We start from the raw sequence: 26,883 nt of genomic DNA, 5'->3' as shown, positions 1-26,883 counted from the left end.
ATTAGGTGGTTAAGAGTATGTGGTGGATGATCATGAGATCAATGACTTACACCTAACTGTATCACCTTTGCAACAGTGTTATAATTGTTCTACCTTTTCCTGTTACCTTGTTCACGTATTCCCTTGCGATGATTTAGACCTGCATTGTTCAGTGACATACAGTTAATGATTTCTTTTTAATGTAACATTAATAAATATTTTTGTGATTAATACGGTATGATTTATTGGTGTTTTTCATTACTCCAGCCCCGTGCAACGGACGCGATCACGGAGGAGTCTGTGCCTTAGAGGCAGAGAAGGATACAAGGGCGGGCCAGAGGGATGCGCTACCACTCTGATAGTTTTTGAGACAGGCAGGGCTATCATACGCCCTATTAGAAGACACCTGGCGTATAGGACTGCCCCGACTTTTGAGAAGATTTTCAGGGGTTAAAAAGTTGTCTTATATGCTGGAAAATACGGTAGTTTAATTATGATCATCTTATAAACTGTGCAGATTTTTCATCTACATACCTAATTTTTTATAACTTCCCTACCCCAAAACAAAAAAAATAAATATATAATATATAGCCATATCTAGAATGTGGGATCCACATTTTAACCCCTTAACAATGAGTAGTTTCCCTGCCTTTTGATGTGGACTCGCGCGCTAAGCCCACATTTTTCCCTGTTGATGGAGGATGAACCATTCAGGCTTTATCTGCCGTTAACAGCCACTGTTAAATCTGTCAATCTCTGACAGCGGTATTTAACGCGTGCTGGCAGTGGGGTGCACAGTTCTAAGCCATTATCGTTGTGATCCTGGGACTCGAGATGTCATGACATCCAGGGGTCAGCTGATGGCCCCTATGTCTGTCATCATAGTGCTCCTGTGAAAGCAAGCTCGTGGCCGGCGTTCATAGGAGACTGATTTCTTCTATTTACAGCAATGCTGTACAGTGTGAAGTAGAAAAAAATTGCTTTACAAAATTTTACCACATTAAGAAAAAAAAATGCCCAAATAGGTGTATCACTGCATTTGTAATTGTCTGATCTATCAAAGTATAAAATAATCTGATCGGTAAAATGCGTACCAAGAAAAACACATCAAAAATGTTGGAATGTTTTTTTTCACAACTTATATGAAACAAACTATACATGGTTGGTGTCTACGAAATTGTACTGACTTGAAGAATCATACTATTAAAGCAGTTTTATGGTAAAATGATTGCTGTAAATAAAAAACAATTGCAGAATGTCATACTTTTGCTATTCCGCAATACTTGGATTTATTACCCTGCTTATCATTACATCATATGAAAAAGTGAATGGTGTCTTTCAAAAGTACAACTCATTGTGCAAAAAAAAAAAGAAAACAAGCCCTCACACTGGTACGTCAACAAAAAAATAAAAATGTTATGGTTCAGACTAATGGGAGCAAAAAATTAAACTTCAAAAATGAAAAATCGCCCGGTCCTTAACGGGGTTAAACAGGATATTCGGAAGTTAGACAGTTAAACGGCAACTAGATTATTTCAAGTAATGGATGGATGTCTCGTGATGAGAGGTTGAAAAAATAAAATTTGTTTAGCTTAGAATAAAGACGTCTCAGAGGAGATCTAATTTATATGTATAAATACATGTGCGGTCAATACAAAGGCCTGGCACATGACTTATTCCTTACAAAGACAATACTAAAGACTGCAGGACACGCATTACGAGTAAAGTCCCCGTCACACATGGTGCGATCGTTAGCGAGATCGCTGAAATGTCACAGATTTTGTGACGTATCAGCGACCTCGCCAGTGATATCGCGGTGTGTGGCAAGCAGCAGCGAGTGGGCCCCTGCTGTGAGAACGCTGATCATGACACAAAAATCAACCATTTTTTGCTCGTTGGTCTCCCGCTGTGCATCACGCATTGACGTTTGACGGTGGGAGACCCAACGAGCGCCAGTTCTGAGTGTGCAGGGAGCCGTCGGTACACGGGTCACTGGTCGATTGTCGCTGTGGAGATCTGCCTGATTGACAGCTCAACAGCGACCATGTAGCGACGTTCCAGCGATCCCTGCCAGGTCGGATTGCTGGTGGGATCGCTGGTATGTAGCTATGTGTAACGGGACCCTTACAGTAGATTCAAGCAGCTAAACAAGAGATAGTAGTGGCTATAACAGCTTAAAAAAAAAAGACTTGATACTTTGCTCAGCAAATATGGCATTTTGTGGTATAGATAATTTACAAACAAATAATGAGTAATGTGAAGAAAGGGTGAAGTGGATGGACCCAAGTCTTTTCTTCAACCTAAGTTTTTATGTATATATACACCTACACATTCCCCGTCCGTCCGAGCAAATTTAATGGCCTTCATTGATTTGCATAAATGCTAATCTTCCTTTCAGGCGATTACATTTGTGATTTGTCTACATCACATGTCAATAAAGTTAGTTTTATTCACCACAAATGCAGCACAAATGTTTTTGTTGCGTTTTTGCAGTTTATTATCCATCAGTAAAAAAACACTCCAAAAATTTGGAAGAATTTTATGTTCTTGAGACTTAAAAAAAACTGTTAGGAAAAGACAAACTGCATGCAATTTTTGGAAGCTCGTCGCTTTTGTTAGTACTGTAAAGCACAGCTTCTTTTTAGTCCAAAGAAATGCTGCAAAAACATCATGTGTGAACATGCCCTAAGCCTCTATTGATGTACAGTGGGATTGTCGTGTATTTTCTTCTACTTGCCAGAGCAATAGAGACATGATGGTAAAGCACTATTCTCTCCGGCATACAGAGTGGAAGGTGGCCCACATTTGGGTGCGGCTCTGGTTTGTGTAGGCCTGTTATAGGCCCACATATTGGTCCTGGCAGGCAGTAACGCCATCCACAGACCCCACATGTGTGACTGAATCACCCCAAGTCACTCATTTTCTCCGTGGCATCTCGGACGTCAACATTTTCTCTACGTTTGGAAAGTTGTCTGCTTTTTTTGCCACTTCTAACCCTGTGCAGTTTTATCTCCTCAAGGGAAAAGAGCAGTCTATTGTAATTACTAGTGATTCCTGTCAGATATCACCAGGGATCCCATAATGGAGACAACATGTTAAGCCCTCGTTTGTCTGCGTCGTCTTGCAGTGATGAGAGCTAATGCAATCCTCTCACAGTCCATTTTATTTTTTGCCTATAGTTAAGTTGAGTAATGTATTAAATCCTGTCTTCACCACTTCCTATATCATGTCTAAATGGACGGTGTAGAGTACTAGGCTAGATATTCCTAGTGACGCCAACCCACAGCTGTGATTGTCACCCAGCCTCACCTCCCCCACAAGCCTCAGGTCTGGAAATAATGAGGGACAGAACAGACATAAGGGAGTCCATGAATCCCTCCCCCCAACCCTCCATCTTTACTGCAGGAATGACTTGCTACCACCTCAATGATTGATGACTGTCATAGGACACTCCCCATGATTAGTGTCACACGGGTCACATAGGTTCATTACACAAGGGACTTCTGGGGACTGGGAGAATGTGATAGTTACAGATAGTAATAAAATGAAGCTGGAGTGATCTTTGTGACAGATGTCAGTATGCATATTTAAAGATGGAAATGTTCAGAACAGACACGGGGTTTAGCATCTGCTTTTCATGTACAAAGCCTGTACATTGGCTGCCATCTATTCACTAACACTATCGGGTGTCTGACTCAGCAAGTGACATTATTGAAGATATGGTGTATACTATAAAACTTTGTATGAAGTCATACACTTCTTGGCTGGCTTTTAGCTGAAAAGATAAGGCTGGTTTCACACTACGTCTTTTTAACATCCGTTGAAAACGTTATTTTAGCGGAAGTACGGATCCTGCTTTTACAGCAAATAACGTATGCAAACGCATCTGTTATTTTGCAGGATCCTGCACTGGATGTTTAGGGGCGGGCATTGGAGTCATGTGATCGGGAGTGAGGGGAACTAGACTGGGAGGAGGCTTCTGACAGCTGCAGACGCTGGTAACCAAGGTAAACATCGGCCTTGGATACCCGATATTTATCTTGGTTACGAGTGTCTGCAGCTGCTAGGAGCAGGGCTGCCTGCACGCGTAACCAACGTAAACATCGGTAACTAAGAGAAGTGGTTACCCGATATTTACCTTGGTTAGGAGTGTCCGCAGCTCTCAGGTGGGGGAGAGAGGAAGGGGAGGAAGGGGGAAAGACAGAGAGAGAGAGGGTGAGGGAGGGAGTAGAGAGATAGACAGATCACGCGAGACTGGTTCTGGGCATGCTCAGTACTTTCTGGGCATGCTCAGTACAAAAGCAGGATCCTGTCTATCAGCACGCCAGCGTTCACCTGCGTTCACGTGCTGTTTAGTCAGGATCCGGTGACTTGCAGTATTTTGACGCAGCTCAAAAACGCTACAAGTAGCGTTTTTGAAACATGTTAAAAAACTGCAAGTCACCGGATCCGCACTATAACGCAGGCAAACGCAGGTGAACGGATCTTAACGCGAGTCCATTGCAAATGCATTGAAATGAAAACGCATTTGCACTGGATCCGTACTTCCGCTAAAATAACGTTTTCAACGGATGTTAAAAAGACGTAGTGTGAAACCAGCCTAAGCAGCGCCCCTGTGCCGCCAGTCATCTTATAATAGTCTGACACTGCTTATCAAGTCTAATCAGCTGATATCTTTAAATTGTGAGCCCTGATGGGGGCAGAGTTGCCATTGAATGTAAAGCGCTGTGGCATTAATGGCACTATATAAGTGAATAAATATTATTTGTGATACTATGTCATTTATGTGCTTTCCATGTCGATATGTGGAGTAACTAATGCCTATAGCGGAATAGTGTTTTGTGCATTAGACACTAACCGCTGTTGTTTTCTTTCCCTTCTTTGATTGAACCAGGCACCCCAATCAGTCGCATACCCATCATGGCCAAGCAGTTGCTGGACCTGTATATGCTGTACAAGCTTGTGACTGAAAAAGGAGGCCTTGTCGAGGTCATCAATAAGAAAATCTGGAGAGAGATTACAAAGGGACTGAATTTACCAACCTCCATTACCAGTGCTGCCTTCACCCTGCGTACACAGTGAGTGCCAAGACACCCCTCTGCCTGTCAGCACTGCAAAGACTTGGACACTTAGGGCATGTTACCTGATTTTATTTTTTTTTTTTTAAATATGGAAAAAAGTTGGCAAAATATTTGAGGTCACATGCACACATTTGAGTATTTGGTGAGTTTTTACCTCAGTATTTGGAAGCCAAAAAAAAGGAGTGGGTGATAAATGCAACAATGGTGACATGTTTCTATTATTCTATTCTTCTGATTGTTCCACCCCTGGTTTTGGCTACAAATACTGAGGTAAAAACTTGCCCAATACTCAGTGTGCGCGAGGCCTAACTATTTATTGCATGGTGAAGTACGTTTTCATCATAGGTTGTTAAGGAAAGTATGAATTCCAGTTCAGGAGCTGAAACTGCTTCATACCAGGCATATGCTGGCTGTGTTGCATGAGCAGCATCTGCCTGTGAAGTTATGCTCACGGTTTTCTTTTCCTCAGGCAGGCAAAAAAAAGACAAGATTTTGAAGTAGAAATTACTTGAGGAAACATTGTTTGGGTTTTTTTTATCCTGCAGTGTTTTTGCTAGCATTTTGCTGCCGTTTTAAGTGTATTTAGACAGTTTTCAGACTTTTTTTTTCCAAAGCTATTAACAAAAAACTGACTGTAAATATAAAAAAAAAAGTCGACGGTCCGGGCTTCAAAGAAATGGCGCCCAGAGTCGGTGCATGTGCAGATTGAGCTCAATCGCGAGCCAAGATCTTATCTGTGCACATGCCATCTTCGGGCACCATTTTCCTTATGTCCGCTGCTGGTACATCAATGGGTCAAAGTCGGCGCGTATACAGATGAGATCTCTACTCGTCATTGAGCCGGGAGCTCAATCTGCGCATGTGTTGAATCTGCGTTATTTCTTTTGAAGCTTGCTCCGCCTACAGCTTTTTTTTTTTTAATTTATTTCTTCTTCTATTTAGTCACTAGGGATGGCTCCTGCTTTGCCAGGACACCTGCTGTACCGCCCGTTTCTGCCTTGCAAGGCCCGCTGTATCACCCTACTCCTGCCACTGCTGTGGAGTGAGGACAATGCATCCTGTAATCCCGCTCTACTGCATGCCCCCACCTCCGTTAAGCCACAACCAGTTTATAAGACGCACCTCCATTTTCCTCCCAAATTTTTGGGAGGAAAAGTGCGTCTTATAATCCAAAAAATATGGTAGGTTGAGTAGTGATGAACGAATGCTCAATGTTTGGGATATGTGCACCGAATACCTAGTACTATTCCAGTTTTCGTCATGATTAACAAATCAATGCAAGTCAACGGGAAACACGACCACATTTTTTTCTTTTTTTAAAATTTCCCAGAAAAATGCTTGCGTTTCCTATTGACTTGCATTAGGCTCGTTATTTGTGACGAATACTGGAATAGTACTAGATATTCAGTACAAATAACCCGAACCCAAATATTTAGTACTTGCTCATCACTAGTTGAGTCTCCACATGTTTACTCCTACGTCTGTATCAAGTTAATAACCAATTATCTGTCCCCACAGATGTGGGCCAAGATTTGCAGAATATAACATATTAAATTTAGCATTTTCTAAATTCTTAAGCTACAAGACTTGTGTTACATTATTATTTTGATTAGCTGAAGTCGGTACATTCTCACTGACTTCATTTACAGACCAGTCATTTTCCATAAATATGAAAGTTAATTACTTAAATGCCAATGTTGTCACGAATCTCCAATTTTTCATTTGGTTCCTGTGTTTTTTTTTCTTGAGATAGGGCCTCATTTTTTCTGTATGTAAATCTAGTGTTGTTACCAACTGGGCATGGTCTTCAAGACTTCCTTAGTTGTCTAACAAGACTAAATTTACATCCAGAAAGAGGGGGAGGTGACCATGTTTATCCCACATCAGTTTGTCAGTTTGGGGGTTTTGGGAGAGGGTGCTACTAACCGGCCTCTTCCTATAAATCGCAGCAACTTTTTGCTATGTCATTAGGAATTAATTTTAAATGGCTTACTTATTGTTGATGACTGTAAAACCATACCGCCATTGGCGATTAATTTCTAATGAAACAGCGGAAAGTCACTGCGTATATTAAGAAGCAAGAGTAAATAATTTTTACAGCTGTCCGAATAATCCGAACCAATGTCTATACCCAATATGTGCCCAGTGAGATGCGGAGGAGGATAATCCTGCATTAATTTTTTTGTTTATGTTGTCAGATACATGAAGTACCTTTATCTCTATGAGTGTGAGAAGAAATCACTCAGCTCTCCAGCAGAGTTGCAAGCTGCAATAGATGGGAACCGAAGAGAAGGAAGACGTCCCAGCTATGGCACTACCTCTTTTAACTACTCCCCAACTCCAGCAGGGCCCACTGCTCTCTTGGCAGCTCAGAAACTTCCAGTGCCCATCCTTGGCGTGCACCCAACATCACGCATGTCACCAGTTACTCCACTGAAGAAAGGTCAGTGCTGCAGGCAGATATGTTCTGTTCTTTCTGCATTCATTCATTCATTCTTGCATGTTGTTTTAAAAAGGTTCAGTGTCATATATATATATATATATATATCTTTTTTTTTATTTTTTTCTTTTCTCCAGTTAAATATAGTTTTATGTTGAATAGACTGTGTAGCACACTGACACAAAATGGATCTCCTAACTCGAAGGGATTTACATGTCACCACATCTGATGCAAATGCACTGGAGCTTAATGTTTGAGTTTAGGAAGTGGGGTGGTGACATGCAAATGATGTCTTCTTCTTGCTCATGACAAATAATGCATCAGAAGCCTTGATTTAGAGCCTGGATGTATCATAAATTATCACCATACAGCATTTTTTTTTTGTCTTTGAGGGTATACTCCCATTAGGGCATTTCCACTGCTAACCTCGTCCAGAAAAATCCACAGTGGTAAATACCACAGCAGTTATTACTGTGAAAATGGCATAGTTAAGCCACTGTAATATTTGCAGCATAAATTGGCATGTGGCTGTCAATCTGCTCTGTGAATATTCCCTGCAGCGTTGCAGAACGTTTCTTAACTCATGAAGCACAATGCTAGTGCTGTAAACTACAACTGCTTCTCCATCTGGAAATCTGCTTCGCTGGAGCCCCATGGGAGCGTATCCTTACAGTCAAATACCCAATAAAAGGAATCCACTGCGAGTTTGTGTGTCCTTTGATCTTCCACATCATAATCTGGCTTGTTTATTCTGTCTGGTTGCATCACCATTTTTACTCCATGGACTCATAGGTTGGGATAGTGAGGTTCAATAGGGTAAAATTTAGAATAAACAGTTTTGTACTTTTTGGTTTTTTTGCTGCATCCGTTCTTTACAAAAGGAGAAACTGAATGCACAGGGCCTATTCCACTTTCCCAACAAGATGACTAAACCCCTTTTACATCTGGGTTTGTGATGATTCTACTATAGAGACATTACCAACATGTTTGTCTATCCAAAAAGAGGACTAAATAATTTTGACACTTTTTTTTATATTTTAAAGGGAACCTGTTAGCTGTTTCATGCTGCCTCTACCACAGGCTACATGAATCTGGCATTGGCTGTTACTGCAACTGAGTATAAACTGAGTATATTTTACTCTGAACAATGTGCAATTTGAGAGAACGTACTTTAGATAAGCTAGTAGCAGGTATCCCAAAGCTTTGCGCCCCTCACCTTTACCACCACCACTCTTTTTGACTTACAAGTCTCCCTTTATGAAGACACTAGTCAAATGAGTAAAAAAAAAAAACAAAAAGCCAGCACCAAATGTGCACTACAGCACTAAACATTCCAAACTGTACTTATTATAAAAAATGTTTTGAGATTTTTGGCAAAAAATTGCAATTTCTTGAGCTGCTTCGCCACGTCACGGCAAATCTCATTTGAAGCAGTCCTACACTAAAATATTTTTATAAAATGTGCCATACGGCCTCACATATGAATAGTAGAACTGCTCTTAGCAGCACTCACCTGGTCTATTTCAATCCCGTACCCATGACTGAGTCAAATGAGTGTATTGAGGCTGGGAGAAGCCACTGGCGATCTACTAAGATACAATGGCCCAATCCATCAAAGCTGTAAAAGCAGAAATCTGGCTTAAAGCACTCTGAAAATCTGCAAAAATGCTACTTACCACCTAGTTATGCAGACGTTTTTCAACTTTTGGCATTTTCACACTAGTTTCAGCCAACTCCGCTAAAATGGTTGGAGCTGGGGTTGAATGGGGCGACGCAGCCATCTAATTCCTGATGAGCTTTTGGCCTACCTAGCACCATAAGGTTGGGCGCACATGATCAGGACACGCTGGCAGCGTGTCCTCTCCTGCAGAGCCACAAGTACCACAGGATACCGGAGCAGCCCGGACCCACAATCACGTCTCCACAGCATAAATTGATGTGCTACGGCTCAGAAAGCTGCATGTCAGTGTACGCTGTGGAGAGAAGCAGAGTGTGCATGGGATTTCTATATATCCCATCCACTGTGCTTATACTGTACAACGCAGCGTTTTGCACGCAGTGAAAATACGCTGTGTCCAAAGCGTTGCTATTACTGATCATGGGTACATACCCTAAATCTTAGTCCAGTCTCTGTGCCACTATATAAGATGTGCCTGATCCGTTAAGCCTACACTTCCCAATGAATCGGGCACCTCTGACTCCACTACGCCCGACGCTTCGTGTGTTGTGCTGATCTAGGGCAGCGTGAATCAGCTGGCACAGTCACTGTTTAATAGTATGCAGGGGTAAATGTCAGAGGACTCCAGGTCTATTTTTAACATAAGCAGCTTGAATCTGGAAATATAGGTATAAACCCGCAATCTAGCCTGTGAGGTTTTTTTTTTTTGTACGCTCTCGCTTTTGAGCTTAGTACATGATTGCTTTTTGTCCTTTCCTTTAGTTCCCCCTACTGGTGATCAGGAGAACAACATGACAAAATTCTCGTTGCCTTACATAATAGCAAAGAATATCAAGGATGAGTTGGATATGAGTTGGAACATGGCTCTAGGGAACCCTTATCATGCTTTATTCTTATCAAGCAAGTTCCCGATTTATTTTTTTTTAAACCTATTGTATCACATTAGCTCATGAATTATAGCCAGTTGCACCTTTATATATACTAGTGTTAAAATATCACTGTTAAGTTATGGTGTGTAGATTTATATCACATATATAGTATATATCCATTGAGCTTTACAGTGAAGTGATATTTTTGTTGAGTTTTGATATTTTATCCTACCTTTTTATGTGTAGTTCTTATGGGGTGTATAATGCAAAATCACAAAGGATAAGCAGATGCATTGGGTTTTCTGTTTTCTGTACAACTTAAAGGGAACCTGACACCAGGTTTTTCCCCTTATGAACTGCGACCACCACCACTGATCTCTTATATACAGTATTTTTGAATGCTGTATATAAGAGCCCAAGCCGCTCTGTATAACGTAAAAAACACCCTTACAATACTCACCTGTGGGGGTCTGGTCCGATGGGTTTCGCTGCTGTTTGGCACCTCCTCAGTCTTGTGCGATCTCAGTCTTCCTGCCCTGCTGCGTGTGAAGGACGTGTCCTGCATCATTCACAGAGGTTGCCATTGCGCTCCTGCGCAGGTGCTCTTTGATCTGCTCCGCTGAGGACAGAGCATTGTACTGTAATGTGCAGCCGCGAGAAATGGTCAAAGACCGCCCGTGGATGTGAACTACAATACTTTGATCTGCCCTCAGCCAGGCAGATCAAAGTGCGCATGTGCAGGACCGCAATAGCGTCCTGTGTGTGAATGACGCAGGGCGCATCATGCACACAGGGCTAGGCAGGAGGACGGCAATCCCACAAGATAAAGGAGGCGCCGGACCTAGAGAACAGAGACACCCACTGGACCGGACCCCATCCCCCAGGTGAGTATAATAAAGGTGTTTTTTTACATTATACAGAGCGGCCTGGGCACTTATATACAGTATACTGGAATGCTGTATATAAGGGCTCACTGGTGGTGGCCGCAGCTTATAGGGGACAAGTCTGGTGACAGGTTCCCTTTTAAACATGGACTCTTAAGAGACTTCCATGTAAATTTATAGAATAAAGAAAACCTTTTCCATTTGAAACTGAAGGAAAAAAGATGCAACTAGTCAAAATTATTGTATTACAAAATGCTAAATGTTGCGATTTTTGTGGAACAAAACACCAAAAACATGTTTAAAAAAAATACTATTTAAGGCCAAACTTTTTAATGGCACAGTGCAGTCAATCGGTCACCTGGGTACATCAGAAGTCCGTCGCCATCCTGATTGCTATGGATGCATTAGGGCCTTCAGCCAGTGTTTATATTACTGGCATGTGGGCAGTAGGGGGACTTGAAATGGAGCAAGGGATAAGCAGTGGAGGTTTTATAAGGGTAATCACTGCAGTTTACATCAGAAAGGAGAATGGCTGAGCAGGTATATGTCCAAGTGCAGTCAGTGAATAATAAGCTTGGTTCTATCTAGTGCATTCAGCAGTGATGTAATGGGAAGCTTGTGAGCCCCAATGCAAAATCTCCTACCGGTCCCCTAACTGTTACGGGCTTTTAATAGTATTGGTCTTCTTGTGTGGGATAATTAAATTTTTTCCCCCTCCTCCCTTACTGCTAAGTCTGGGTGTAACTGCAACCCCTGCATCCATGATTTCTGAGCCTCCAGATGCCAAATTGAAAAATACTGTAGAAGAATAAGATAAAAATTGTACTCTCCTTGTTCCTAGTTCGTCCTTTCGGGTCTGTCACATGCAAATGGTTTGTACAGGCAGGAGATGCCCCCCCCCCCCCCCAAATCTCCATTCGTAGCTGTGCATTCACTGTAAGGGAGTGGTAGTCTGCATGTCATTGACTTTGTCCTTTTAATTGCCTCAGTGATTATTAAGAGCCATAAGCCAAAATATAACTGTGGTAACATTTGTCCATTTCAGGTGATAGCCCTGTAAGCTTGTTGCCAAACCGCGTCCCTTTGGCCTCTGGGGCTTTGAGTATGCAGCAGACTCCTACAGGACTGCGGACCTCTTCAGTGGAGCTGCTGAAGGAGAGGCTGGAGTCTGGGGAGCCTCCAGAGAAGCGGGCATCTCGACCCTTAGTAGAAGAGCAGCAGAGGCTCATGCAACAAGCTCTTCAGCACAACTTACTGAACATGGCCCGACAGATACCAATGAAACTGAAGATCAATGGGAAGGGTAAGTGAAATTTCCTGCACCCCGGTGATTCCTAATATTGGAAATTTGTACTGATGAAACTATTGGGCTTGAGAAATATTGAATCCATGTTCAATCATTTTCCCAGCAGCACAGGATCGGCAGGACACTTCACTCAACCTGGGCACTGGCAGCATCAACATGTCCATTGAAATAAATGGCACAATGTACACAGGTGAGTTGGAGCCTTATGTGGAGCAGTTTATATTGACATCGCTGAATCTCCTATCAGTAAAAAAAAAATAAAAAAAAAAAATTAGCATACACATTTGCAGATATCTTTATATAACAATCAGAAAAGACAGTAGGTTCATAAAACTTTATAATCTAGACTTTAATGGTAAGATGGAAAATGCTTCTGTCCTAAAAACAAAAAACTGGGTGTACATGCCCTGTCTTAAAGAAGTTTTTCACTACTGACTTGTAGGGTTTCCCTAAATGAATTAATAATGTTGATTCCCTACTGTCCAGCCTTATTGCATGTGAAAGCTTCCGTCAAATGTTCCTTTCTTCTGCAGTGATTCTGCAGGAGAATTCAAGCTTTGCATGCCGGCTATTGAATTAAGTTTGTCTTTGTTAGGCCGGTTTCACACATCCGGCTTTTCGCCGGTTTGCCGGATCCGGCGCTCTCCCATACAGTGACTACAGTACAGTGACAGCGCAACAAGCACAGGTCACATGCTGTCATGTGACCGGCGCATGTGACCCGGAAGTTACAGCGCTGTCACTGTACTGTATTGTCTGTACGGGAGAGCGCCGGATCCGGCAAACGGCGAAAAGCCGGATGTGTGAAACCGGCCTTATGCATGATTAGCTTGTTTGTTCCTCCAGAGGGAGTTTGGCTCATTGTAGCCGCTTTATGGCTAACATTGGGGATTCAGACCAAGGAACCTTCTATTACATCCTTGGTTATTCTCAGCAGGGTATTATAGTGTGTCCAGAGGATGGCACAAAAACCATTACTTAGTTACAGCAAAGATGGAACTGCAGCTGTATATTGCCTACGCCAAAAACTACTACCCCAACAGGATACAGCCAAGTCCCCACTAGGTGGAGGCATCACAGGTGCAGGAGGAGCAAATCGCACGCAAATCACACACACTCTTCCAAAACATGAAGGGGGCGATTGCTGGATGGTAAAACTGCACACTGATGGCTTGTATAGAGCGCTGTTTACACATGCAGATGCACCGTCACAAGCCCGCAGCCTATTAGGCGACGCCCATACTACTAGATCAGGCGGGCTGCCAAGCCGTACTTCATCTGTGCACCATACAGGGACAGGAACTGTAATATGCAAGGCCTAACAAAAAGGGGCCTGGCTGTATCCTGTACAAAAAAATAGCTTTTTATTTAGTTTTATGGCCATAAGACGGAAGCCTACAACCTTCGTCACGGGAACCTCATGCTTGTAGGTCCCTACACTATATATAATATAAAAAATTATAGTGTGTCCAGAGCATAGCACAAGCATCATGCCCACAATAAACGTTGGCTGTGATATCCCAGCGTTACGCCCAACTACAGTACGTTGGACCAAAGTTCACCCATCACCCCTCCACCACACGCCCCCAAAAAAGTTTTAAGTATAAAAAAACCCAGCATTTTAGGCCATAAAAAAAACACAAAGTAGCATGGTTGCAGAAATGCTCCTAGTATTTAATCAAATTTTCCGCTTTCAGCTGACCTCACGCCACTGTATTTTAACATGAATGGCATAAAAAGCAGTTAAATGCTGCATGTAGAGCCAGCCTAAAATGTATTAACACAACTGTTTTTCCATCCATGTGCCCAACAGACTGCACACAGTCCCTAATAGTACAATTCACATGAGCGCTTTTCCACAGAGCGTGTTTGAGCCTCGCAACGGTCGTGTGAGTACACCCGTCTGATGTTTCCATTACCATACATTGTCCTAGAAGGGCAGAGTGCATGTATTTGTATGGCAGTTATATAATATTACATTTTCCCTGCAGCTCTTTACAGCTACCCGTCGTTTGTCCCAATGACAACAATGGTTAGTCATTGGCTTCTGAAACAAGACTGATTGTGATGAGTTGTACACTGGGCCACCTACAATAAGGCGGCTTATCGTGAAGAGCAACCCTTACCTTGAAATGGCCTTTTAGTGTAGGATTTGAATAAATTGGAAAAAAAACCCAAACCTTTTACAAAGCAGTTTTTTGCATGCATCTTATAAATCTTGTGTATCTGTATTTTCTCTTATAGGCATTTTATATGCTCAGAAGCCTGTTCCTTTAATTGCTGGCTACACTGGGCAAAGTGGGGGAAGTGGCAGCAGCAATACCTCCCAAGCGTCTCAAAGCCCCACTTCCTCCAGGGGAACCCCGGGAGCTGAGCCCTCCACCAGCTGGTCCCTCTGAATAGGAAGGAATAAGAGCATGATGATACTACTTACCTCCTCTGCGAGAAAGCGTTACACAACCGTACCTACCTCAGCTTACAGGAAGACTTCAACTCTGCTTACCTCACCTTGACGAAAGGTTTCACAACCGATTTTTACCTCATTCTCTGATGGCATTACATAAATTCATCAATGGGCAGGAAGAATACTAGGCGAAGACCCAGTGATTAGCCTGCCTTAGAGCGCCAGCTCTTACCTACTGTACCAATTTGGGAGCATACATTTGCAGTAGACCTGCATCACTCTCTGTCGCCTCCCTAAGTTTTGTTAACATGAGAGGTAAACTAGAATCGCTGCATCATGAAGGTCTTGATTGATCGATGGCAGCAATCCTTTTCTTGCGCATTCACACATGTACACGGGGACATTTGTTATACCCCTGTCCTGTATCATTTCAGCACCAGGATCTCTGTCCCTCGGCTGTCGGTGCTGAATATGAAAAAGTGCTTAAGACAGTAATCCTTTTTGTGGGACAGTTGGCTAAGACGTGTTAGGTTTTAGCGTAGTTCAATCTTGTGTTTAGGAGCAAATTTTAAACGATCCTCTGTCTTTGAGAGTGCTCATGTTTTAATGCCTGGTATCTTCTGATGTGATGTGGTGTTGGCTTGACACTATATAGCTTGTTACCTCATGTCCCTATTTCATTTAAAAAATTATCACCTATACAATCAACTTTAGGGTCTTAGCAGGAGCTGATATTTTAGGATAGCGATAAATATTTGTGATTTATTTTTTTTACACCTCCCTCCTGTTGTGCTAAACTAGATCACAAATGGCACCAAATGTAAATCGGCCCAGATACACTAGTGGCCAAATTGTGGAAACTTTTTGGAAGAAAAAGTACAGTTATAATGTTTTATCTCTCTGAACACCAGATTTTTTTTTTTTTAAATACAATAAAATATTATATGTAAATGGAAAGATCATTTCATATTGACTGTAATACGACAGTTTCTGAAATAATTCATAGCAAAAAAGCAGTTATAGACAAGAAAAGTGTAACACAGAAAAAAATATTACGTCTGAACATGTTAGTACTAAAGGATCATTTACACGGACTGACCAATGGCACTAAAAGCCTGCCGATTGGTGAACCTCCATCGACGGGAGGTCGTTTAGTAGACAAGACCTTGAAGAATGCGCACTGAACCATATGTAGTAGGTCGCTTAGTGCAGCCATTGTTCTCCACAATGCGAGTCCTGTTTACACAGGACAAAATACCTCCGAGAACTACAATCTTTTGTTTTTTCACTCTTTTGACGAGCATTTGGCGAACAGCAGCCTGTTTATACTGAAAGATGATCATGAAACGAGCGTTCTTAAGAACACATACCACAATTATCTTTCATTGAAAATGTAGCTTTAGGTGAAAAACCTTTAACCTTATTTAGAGCCATAAAATTCCTTTCCAGGGAGTGACTATTATTTTTATGTTCTTCAGGTGTTATAATGTGAAAACAAGATTTCGATATTGCTTCTATTGTGTATTTTTTTTTCTTTTTTTAATTGCTTCTGACTAATAAGTTTCTTTTAATCAGCTCCATAGATTTTTAATGGGGTTAAGGCTAGGGTTATTTTCTTAGCCATTCTAGGCATGTAATATTATCCCTAAACCTCTTTTTATGCACTGCAACAACATAACATCAAATGTAAAGACTTCATCACCCTGGAAAAGATCACATGCTGAGGCCTTTAGTTTGGGCTCAATTATTTTATGTATTTATTTTTTAACATGTGCAGTCCCATTGAATCACACAAATTTTGCCTGCACCTTTTTGCTTTTATACACTGGAGATCAAAATTAGAAAACTGTGTGATCACTTGCTTTTTTCAGAAATAATGTAATCTACATTGAATATTTGAAGGTTGTTTTGTAAGGGGTACGCATGCCCCTAGAACAGTATTTTATAAAACATCCAAAGTTTATCAATATAACACCTTTATTTTGCCCAAAACGTGATGAGAATTAGACATCAGCAATGATTGTAACACAGAGATTGTAACTAAAATTTTCTGAATGTAACAGTCACCAATCAGTAGGAAGTGTACAGGCCTTTGCTGTGAATGACTTCAGAACATCACTAGTCTCTCTCACTGCTCTAGTGTGATTTTGGTCCACTCTTCTTCTAGTCTCTTCCACAGTTCTTTGACTCTTGTGGGTTTCTTGGCCATAACTTTGTCACCAAGGATTTTCCAGAGGTTTTCTATTGGGTTTAGATCAGGCCTCTGGGCTGGCCATTTCATTGTTTCAATGTTTTCTGATTCAAGAAACCGCTTTACTGATTTGCTTTGTGAAAGGGGGCATTGTCCTGCATGAAAATTGCTGGCTGATTGAGTGATCAACGCAAGTAAGGAACCACCTATTGTTGAAGAAAGTTCTGATACACACTTGCATTCACTCTGAAATGTAGCTGTATTAGAGGTCCAACTGCTGCTGCAGAAAACATTCCCCAAGCCATGACACTTCCTCCACCACCTTTTCACTGACTTCTTAACACACTTTGGGTTCAGGCTTTCCCCAGTTTGTTGACGAACATGTTTCCCATCAGACCCAAATTAATTAAACTTGCTTTCATCACTAAAATGAACTGTGGACAACTTCTTCTCTGTCCACACAACATGCTCCTTTTTGATTTTTTTTTTTTCTGCTAATGAGGTTTGGTCACTGCAGAGTGGGCTTTCTGTCCAAATGCTCTTAAACGTTGTGACACCGTATATTGAGACATATCCTTACCCTGTTCAGTGCTGAACTGGTGAGCAATTCCAGCTGCAGTGTTGAAACGATTGCCTATGGAGAGTCTTTGTTATTCTGTCCTCTCTTCCATTTGTCTTTTGAGGGCGACCAGCCTTCTTATGGGACTTGAAAAAGTTTGTGATGTTGTAAAGATGCAATATTCTTGAAATCATAGACTTGGAATGACCAACTTCTCTTGCTATAGCTGATAGGGTCACCCCTTTGGCCTTCATCTGGACAACCTGCTGCTGGAGGGTTCGTCACATTGGAACGGCACACCATTTTTGCAAAGTCAGTGCAAACTGGAAAGTTAGGCTGATGGTTAATTAGGGTTTGTCAGATAATTAAGAAAATTAGCACCAGGTGCCACATTAACGCCAATAACTTGCACATATCCGAAACTGTTCTCTAATTTTGATCAGTGTTTTTTCATTTATCTCATTTTACATTTTTATGTGCTTTTGAAAAACTAACTTTTATGAAATAAGCTTAATACTGCTCCTTTACTCATGTTGGGATATAATCCCATAGGACGACACAATGACCTTAACATTTAGGAAATTGTGTGTTCTCTAATTTTGATCTCCAGTGTATGTCATGTGCATATACCCTCTAGGCGCTGAGCATGTGCAATTTTTGGAGCAGAACTGAGTGGAAACTGCTAAAACTCCAAGTTTTTGAGTAGTTTTGAGCTTTTGAGGATTATTTTGGTGTTTTCGCTCAGTTTCTGCTCTAAAAACTCCTCGAATAATTCAATGTTCTGTGCAGATACTATCGGGATTAGTCCCCACGATGAGTTTTTGGTGATATTTTCACTTATATTTTTCCTGCATAAAAAAAGAAAATCGGCAAAGTGGATGGGATTTATAGAAATTCCATGGTCACTGTGCTCCCCCCCCCCCCCCCCCCTTTTTTTTTTTCTTTCTCTATCTAATCTGACTTGCTTTGTGTGTTTGAAATCCGCAGCATGTCAATTTCTCTTGTGGGTATACACTAAGTTTTATATGTAGATTTTGCCCATAAAATTGCATTTGATGTGGATACGCACTAAAAACGCATGTAGACCGCACATGATCAATAATGTTTTTGTCAAAGCCAAAAACAGTATCAAAAACAAAACAGCTTTGTTTAAAATGTAAATCATAAAGAGACACAGCGCAGCTTCAAAATGCACTCAAATATGCAATAAGAAAAACACACAAAAAACTTAATTTACTTAATAGGCGCAGAAAGTTTGCTGAAAATTTGCAACATCAATAAGTCACCAAATAGTCGAGGCAATGTAGCCGTAGATGATGATCACATGTGGCATGTTAGCAGCGTTTTTTGTGTGTTTTTCTTCTGAACGCTGCAGCGTTTTTGAAAATCTGCAGCATGTCAATTCTTACATCGGTTTTGCAGCACTTTCATTTGAAAGTAATGAGAATCTGCAAAATCGCTGACTAAATCGGACGTACAATATTTGTTTTTTGATCCGACAGCACACTGAGCCATGTCAGAAACTGGTTTTGAGGTTCAAAGTGTTTTTGTGGTTGTTTTTTTTTTCTCTCTAAAGGTTTCCACAATTTTGACCACTATTGTCTTGAATTGAAAGTTGAACTTTCGACTTTACATATCAAGTCTGAGGATGATTTTTACAGTGAAATTTTACAAAATTGCAATCAAATGATCTTTTATTAGCAAGGTCTCAGTTTCGTGGTGACCTGCTCTGCTTGGTATAAATTGCCACGGAGCTCTGGGCAAATCGTACCCAAGATTGATGAATTTCAAATCACATACTAGGTGATTCTTCTCACGCTCAGGAATCCTTCTCTTATCAGTTTTATTTATAAATTTCATTTTTCTTTATTTAACACTTATAGTAATACAGTTCACATTTATTCTGGAATTTAACTTGATATCAAAATATTCAATGCAGGAGTTCAAACAATGTAGATAAATTAATATGCTAGAAGATGTAAAAAAAAAAAAATGTAAAAAATTAAAAAAACAAAAAAACTTTTAGCTTTTTTATGTGAAAGATATATTTGCTAGATTTCCAAAATATGGGTCCTCTGTGTATGATCAGCTGGCAGTTTAGTTTGAAGTTAGTGTTATGTTGGGTAAGCCGGATCTATACGCTGCATGTATACAATGTCCAAGTGGTCCCAGAAAGCACTGTGGGGGATGGGAGGGGTGGGTTTGGATAGCACATTCTCACAGATGCCATCTTTATGACAATCTTGTTGCCTGAGAAGGCACGTTGCATCTTCAATCATGTTTGTGAACATTTTTGCTTCTTTTTATCGGATTTTGTTATCCTAATGGACATTTATGAAAATAAATACCAAGGGAAGGGGTATGGGTAGTCCATGATTTGGAAAGGATAGCTGAAGGAGTATGTTAGGTAAGTTTTCCATGATTAGCCATTGTAAGAGATTGATCCTATAGCAGATTTATACATGCGTGTTTTGCGGTGTGTGCGGATCATAATGGACGGACCGGCTGTGCATCTCCTGATGCAAACTTCATATATTCCTATGAGACTGTTAAGTTTGAGTCAGTCGATCTGCAGCTGGGCCGTGTATTGTCGTAGGTACACGGACTGCAAAAATTGTGTATATAAACCTGCGGATGCATGTGGCAACTCTTAGATTTTCAAGGCTTTTTGTGGGAGGGGGGGCAAAAATGTGCCTAATGCTTTCTATCAACTCCTCCCGTCAGTCCTTTAGGTCTTCTCCTTCCAAAAGCATTTTGCCTTTCTCTCTGTAAAGTAACTTGAATGGATAAACAATTGTCCCAAAGACTACATGAAGGCATCCCAGTCAATGGGTGTTCTCCACTTTCTCCACTCATTACGGTCACTGTAATCCATGGTGTGTCTACCTCACGTGTCAGCACACTAGCTGTCATTTGGTGAAGAGAAGAATATTTTCCTGTTACTTCAGTTAATTTAGGATGAGACCTATTAGTTACTCTGTAACAGGTACAGAAGTTTCACTTTTCTGCTGCTAATTTTAGGAATGTAAAGTAGTGACAGACACCAGCAGTTGTGTAGTTCTACAGAGAAATCTACTTTTTTTTGGCTTGTGCATATTTTACCTTTTTGGAAATGTTTTATTTTACTTCTGAAGTGTAGATTGTTTTATTTCCTTTTTATGTATAAAATTACTTGAAGCACCAGGCGCTTGATATGTGAATTTCACTGAAGAGTTTCCATTTTCTCTCATTCTGAGTTGGTTGGAAACCTACCGGAGTATAACCGACAACTAATCGTCATCCAAAATTGTATGATCTGATGAATAGCGTTGATTTTTATGAAAGATGAGGCATTTTGAGCAGCTGGTGCTTTTTTTATTTTTATGTTTTATTAAACATACCTCAGATACCAGATAACCTCTCAGTCATGGAGATGAGACACTGAATTTATCCAGAAGAGTTGCAGTCGGACCTACTGACAATCCTCATGAAAAGGAAAATGGGTGTAGTGTGTCCATTGGAAGTTTTGAGCCATGGAGACAATTCTCATTCTGTAGGCCTGACTTGCAAACCTAATTCATTACCTCAGTAAAAAGTTTTATTATATTTTTAAATTGTTTTAAATATTTCAGCCTTTTAAGTGCCAGAGCTTGACTGACCTCACTTTGGCTTTAAAAAGGATTATTTTATTTTATTTTTTTGTAATATTTGTGTGGTCTTGTGTATTTTTTTTTCCTGTGTATATTTTTTATTGTTAAACCAAAGAACCTCGGGGAAGGGGTGGGTTGGGTATGTGTTTTAATCACTATTTGCAGCCTTAGAAGTAAAGTCTGAATTCCAGGCATGCACTGGGTGTCAGAAAAGTGGGTGGGTGGGAATAAGGGGAGCAAAAATTTGCCGCTGGTACAAAGATGACATTTGTTCAGGAAATTTTTATTGATTTTTTTTTTTTTTTTTTTTTTGCAGTAAAGTCACTATTAAATGAGGGAAAAAAAAGCTCAGTCTTTGTGTCTTCATTTGCTTACATCAGACATTAATTTTTATGAATGCTACAGAAAATATAAATATAATTTATATATTATACACGCACACACCTAAAACATTGTTAGATTATATAGTCCGGGCCAGGACAAATCTTCAGCAAGCACTATAGCATGTCGCATCCTTACGTATCCTGTATGTTCAATCTATTTTTATTTTGAGAGTAAGAATTTTACAAATATAAGAACAAGTACCAATGAAAGTTGTGTAGTTGGACAAGCAGGACCAGAATAAATTAACAAAATATAGAAAATGGGCAGTATTTTCAAATATTACTTCTAGGATCTAAGGGGAAAATTCTTGTGGAAAGTGACATACCAGGTCTGGCATGCCAGTATGAGGAGACTAAAACACCTTCCTTAGGCTACTTTCACACATCAGTTTTTTTCCATCAGGCCCAATCCGGAAAGAAAACAGATAAAACGGATCCGGCACCGGATCAGTTTTTTCCCCATTGATTTGTATTAGTGCTGGATTGTGCCTGATGGCCTTGCGTTGCATCCGTCTCTTGCCGGATCCGTTGTAATTGACTAATACGGCGGCCGGATAAAACGTCTCTTGTAACGTTTTTTTGTCTCTGACAAAAAACCGCATTCGGCGCTGTGCGGCATGGTGCATAATGAAAGTCTATGCACGCTGAATCCGGTGGCATGCATCAAATGCCGGAAGCATGTACCGGACTTGGTTTATACTTCTGAGCATGCCCAGAAGGGATATAAATTCATTGCTTGTCAGAAAATCTCTCTCTCTCTGGCCTAAGAAAATCGGTGCGAGTGGAGTGTGATAAAACATCGCATTCCACTCGGACCAATTCTAGTCTGTGTGTCAGCGCACATGAGCGATTATTTTCTCAGTCCTAATCGGACCGAGAAAACAATCGCAGCATGCTGCGGGTGCAATGCGAGACTCTTTTCTCTCGCCCCCATTCAAGTGAATGGGGCGAGAGAAAAATCACACTGCACTCATGGTACACCGGTATACCGCGCGTGCAGAGCGAGGATGGCAATAGCTGGCTACGGAGGAGAAAGGGAGAGAAATCCCACCTTCCCCCTCCTCTGTGCTGGCCCGCCCCTCCTGAGAGCTTGGCCGCCCCCCGCAGCTGTGGTCCGCTCGCACGTTCGGACCGCAGACCCAGGGACACTCGCATGACACTCGGCTCCTGCTGTACTGCCAGCGTCAGCCGAGTGTGATGCGAGCATGGCAGTAGTGCCCCGTGTGGCCCCAGCCTCTCACTCTCACACTCACTGACTCACTCTCAGCCACTCACCGATCACGGGCACGGCGTTGCACGGCTGTCACACTGCTGGTGGCTTCTCCTGATTTGAAAATGCCGGCCGCCCATTATTCAATCTTGTATTCACTGCTTTCCCCGCCCACCGGCGCCTATGATTGGTTGCAGTCAGACACGCCCCCACGCTGAGTGACAGCTGTCTCATTGCAACCAATCATAGCCGCCGGTGGGCGGGTCTATATCTTGCAGTAAAATAAATAAATAAAAAAAAAAACCGCGTGCGGTCCCCCTCAATTTTGATACCAGCCAAGATAAAGCCACACAGCTGAAGGCTGGTATTCAGGATGGGGAGCCCCACGTTATGGGGAGCCCCCCAGCCTAACAATATCAGCCAGCAGCCGCCCGGAATTGCCGCATCCATTAGATGCGACAGTCCCGGGACTCTACCCGGCTCATCCCGAATTGCCCTGGTGCGGTGGCAATCGAGGTAATAAGGGGTTAATCATGGCAGGCGTCTGAGACACCCCCAATGATTAAACCTGTAAGTGAAAGTAAATAAACACACCCGAAAAAATACTTTATTTGGAATAACAGACAAAAAAACACCCTCTTTCACCATTTTATTAAAATCCCCAAATACCCCTCCAGGTCCGACGTAATCCACGAGGTCCCGCTGCGATTTTCAGCTCTGCTACATGAAGCTGACAGGAGCGGCAGTAGAACACCGCCGCTCCTAGGAGCTCCACGCAGCAACTGAAGGGAGTCGCGCTGTCAGAGGTGACGTCACTGAGGTAGTGCCAGTGTATGTGCAGTGCCGGTGTATGTGCAGTGACGGGGAGTGCCGGTGTATGTGCAGTGACGGTGCGTGCGGGAGTGCCGGTGTATGTGCAGTGACGGTGCGTGCGGGAGTGCCAGTGTATGTGCAGTGATGATGGGTGGGGAGTGCCGGGGTATGTGCAGTGATGGTGCTTGCGGGAGTGCCGGTGTATGTGCAGTGACGGTGCGTGCGGGAGTGCCAGTGTATGTGCAGTGATGATGGGTGGGGAGTGCCGGGGTATGTGCAGTGATGGTGCTTGCGGGAGTGCCGGTGTATGTGCAGTGATGATGGGTGCGGGAGTGCCGGTGTATGTGCAGTGATGATGGGTGGGGAGTGCCAGTGTATGTGCAGTGATGATGGGTGGGGAGTGCCGGGGTATGTGCAGTGATGGTGCTTGCGGGAGTGCCGGTGTATGTGCAGTGATGATGGGTGCGGGAGTGCCGGTGTATGTGCAGTGATGATGGGTGGGGAGTGCCGGGGTATGTGCAGTGATGGTGCTTGCGGGAGTGCCGGGGTATGTGCAGTGATGGTGCTTGCGGGAGTGCCGGTGTATGTGCAGTGATGATGGGTGCGGGAGTGCCGGTGTATGTGCAGTGATGATGGCTGTGGGAGTGCCGGTGTATGTGCAGTGATGGTGCTTGCGGGAGTGCCGGTGTATGTGCAGTGATGGTGCATGTGCAGTGATGGTGCATGCGGGAGTGCCAGTGTATGTGCAGTGATGATGCGTGTCGGGGTGTGTGCGGTGATGGTGCGTGCGGGAGTGCCGGGATGTGCAATGATGATAGGGTCTCCCTCGCTCTCAGCTGAGCAAAAAAAAAAAAACGGATCCGTTTTTTACTGGATCCGTCGCATCAGTTGTTACACACTCTGAGACGGATCCGTTGCATCAGGCACAAACCGGATTGTGCCTGATTGCAAAAAAACTGATGTGTGAAAGTAGCCTTACTCCAATGGGAAAATTTAATATGAAAATTGCCTCTGCAGAGAGGAGGACTTTTGAACTTTAGCGCCACCCATTGGAAGTAGCAATCCTAAAAGTCAAATATCTACCCTTTAAACGAGCCTCGTCATTTTGACTTGGGGTATATAAGCCAAACCAGAATCTCAATTTGCAGACAGTGTTTCAGGGCATTGCCCGTCATCAGTACAAAGTATGAGATCTGGTTTGGCTAGGTGAGAGGCTAAGACTGAGATCTAAGGGGGAAGTTTTCGCCTTATGAAGCGTGACACACCAGGTTTGGCATGCCAGTATGAGGAGACTTAAACGCCTTGCATGCTACTATGATAAATTTAATATGCAAATTGCCTCTTCAGGTGTTAATGCTAGTGATTACATCAGCTACCCAAATTATTTCACAACTGGTAGCCCAGCCTTAAGATATATGTGCAATATTTATTAAGAAAAGCATGGAAGCAAACTAGTCACCGCTAATATGCAAATTGTATACTTGCAATTTCCTGATGACTGCTCGAAGCAGCAAGCAGAGCCAAATCTTACTGTGTATATTTTACACTTAGGAGTTGGCATGCTTCTAATGCTTGCCGAAAATATTTCATGAAAAACCCCTAAGGCTATGTTCCATGATGAGCTTTTGGTGAGTTTCATGTTGCACAATTTTTGCACCTATTATGTGAAGTAGATTACTTGTTTGTTTTTTGTTTTTTTTCTTCATTTTTTCATGCAGCAAAACTTTGATACAGTAATTACATACATTTTTGAGGGGTTTCCGCAGCGGAAACGCACTATAAACGCAGGTGCATTTTTAACTTGCAGTTCTATGGGGAATATCTGCACATAAAAAGCAGGGTACCCTCAAGAAAATGGACTTGTGGATTTAAAACACGCACAGTTTATGCTGTGTAAAAAAAAAAAAACAGTGGGCAGGAGATTTCTAAAAATCCCATCCACTTTGCTGGAACTAGAAGACACTGAGTTTGCAATGAAATAGCGAAAATACGCAACAAAAACTCATCTTGGGCACACAGCCTTAAAGCAGGGACAAACTGATAAGGAATACAAGTCACCAGAATATCAGATGAAGTGCAGTGCTCGGTAAACAGCAGGAAGAATTAGAACAATCCACTATCTGCAGTAGATTAAAAAACTAATGAAAAAAATTATATTAATACTTCATGTTGCTTGAAACGCGTCGATGTTAGCCGTGCCTTGGCATTACATGAAATTTAAATTTCAATTTTTTCATTTAAAGTAGTTTTTTAATCTACTACGGATCCTGGATTAATTGCTCTAATCCCACACAGATTTATAAGCCAATTTCTGACTTAGAAAACCCCTGAAGGCAGAAATATTGTGCACTTTCTTATAGATTAAGTAGAGGATCCAACTAATCTGGTGGATTGTGCAGTAACACATCAATATGACATTGTAAGTGTACTTTGTGGGTACTGGCACTGAGATCCAGATGGTATCTGGAGATTTGCAGGTAATGCTCCATGGGGGGAAAAGGGCATGTACATTTTCTCCAGAAGGAAGAAAATTGTAATGTTAACTGAACCAGATTCCCACCTGTATGCATCTCTATCAGGGTACTGGTTGTCAGAATGTCATGCGTTTAATGCGTCTTTGTGGGTACAATGGTTTTCATTGAAGAGTACTTGGTAGTGTATGGCGACTTACAGGCAAGTCTGCATATACCACTTGGATCTCGTCAATAAGAAACATTAGTTTTACCCACCCAGTTCTGCGTCACAGGCATCTTTTCTAGGCAACCAGTCCCCTGCTTTGTCATGATGGGGAGCAAAGACCTCAAAATAGCTGTCTCAAATGGGTGGTGTGACCAATGTAACAGTTCCTATCTTCTGCAGGAGATCCAACGTACATTCCAAAACACCAGGGAAAGAGGAGTTGCAACCTATGGAATTATTTTACTGGGCAGATTTCTCAGTAAAATGTAACTTTGAAACTACCAAATCATATTAAAGAAGCACTGGCATGGAATATTAACAAACGTATTACATGTACATTTGCCTACTGATCAGTCTTCAACGGTTTCCAGTTCTCTTCTCATGTGACTGCGAATCCTTCTAGCCAGAGTATGTGTGAACTGGAAGTTGCTTTTAAAATATAAGTCTATATAGCCTCAAAAGGAGGCAGTCACACAGGTTTAGGGCATAACAAAATGGTGGGAGTGCTCCTATTAACAACTTGACAGAAGATGACATACCGGTAGATACAAAGTCTTGGTCCCATGTGCAAAAAAATTCTGCTCCCCCTCCCCCCCCCGAATGTGTTCACACTATAATACATAATGGGAATCTGCACTGATTTGTGTTGCTTATTTAATGCATTTTCCTCCTCCTCTTCTTTTTTTTTTTTTTTTTTTTTTTTTTTTTTTTTTTACTGTGCAGTTAGAGAAGAAAAGCTGTGGTTCTACATTTAAAAATGCATGTATATTTTTCCCCT

The 26,883-nt window shown here is 41.9% G+C and overlaps 1 protein-coding gene across 2 annotated transcripts in view; it reads left to right on the top strand.

Moving 5' to 3' along the window:
• The window catches only part of ARID3B (AT-rich interaction domain 3B), an 83,454-nt gene extending 62,305 nt beyond the window's left edge, over positions 1–21,149 (top strand). The window contains exons 5-9 of one of the 2 annotated variants that reach the window (XM_075345619.1): positions 4,874–5,057; positions 7,259–7,503; positions 11,977–12,234; positions 12,344–12,427; positions 14,482–21,149. In XM_075345619.1, coding sequence (XP_075201734.1) covers positions 4,874–5,057; positions 7,259–7,503; positions 11,977–12,234; positions 12,344–12,427; positions 14,482–14,636 — 926 coding nt within the window. In that variant the 3' untranslated portion in view covers positions 14,637–21,149. Of the gene's footprint in view, positions 1–4,873; positions 5,058–7,258; positions 7,504–11,976; positions 12,235–12,340; positions 12,428–14,481 lie in introns of both variants that reach the window. The other variant, XM_075345618.1, reaches the window with a different exon arrangement.
• The last annotated feature ends 5,734 nt before the right edge of the window (positions 21,150–26,883 follow it).

The sequence above is a fragment of the Anomaloglossus baeobatrachus genome, chromosome 4, assembly GCF_048569485.1.
Source record: "Anomaloglossus baeobatrachus isolate aAnoBae1 chromosome 4, aAnoBae1.hap1, whole genome shotgun sequence".
NCBI classification, from domain to species: domain Eukaryota; kingdom Metazoa; phylum Chordata; class Amphibia; order Anura; family Aromobatidae; genus Anomaloglossus; species Anomaloglossus baeobatrachus.
The sequence above is the reverse complement of the archived record's forward strand: the minus strand, read 5'-3'. Positions and strand labels throughout refer to the sequence as shown.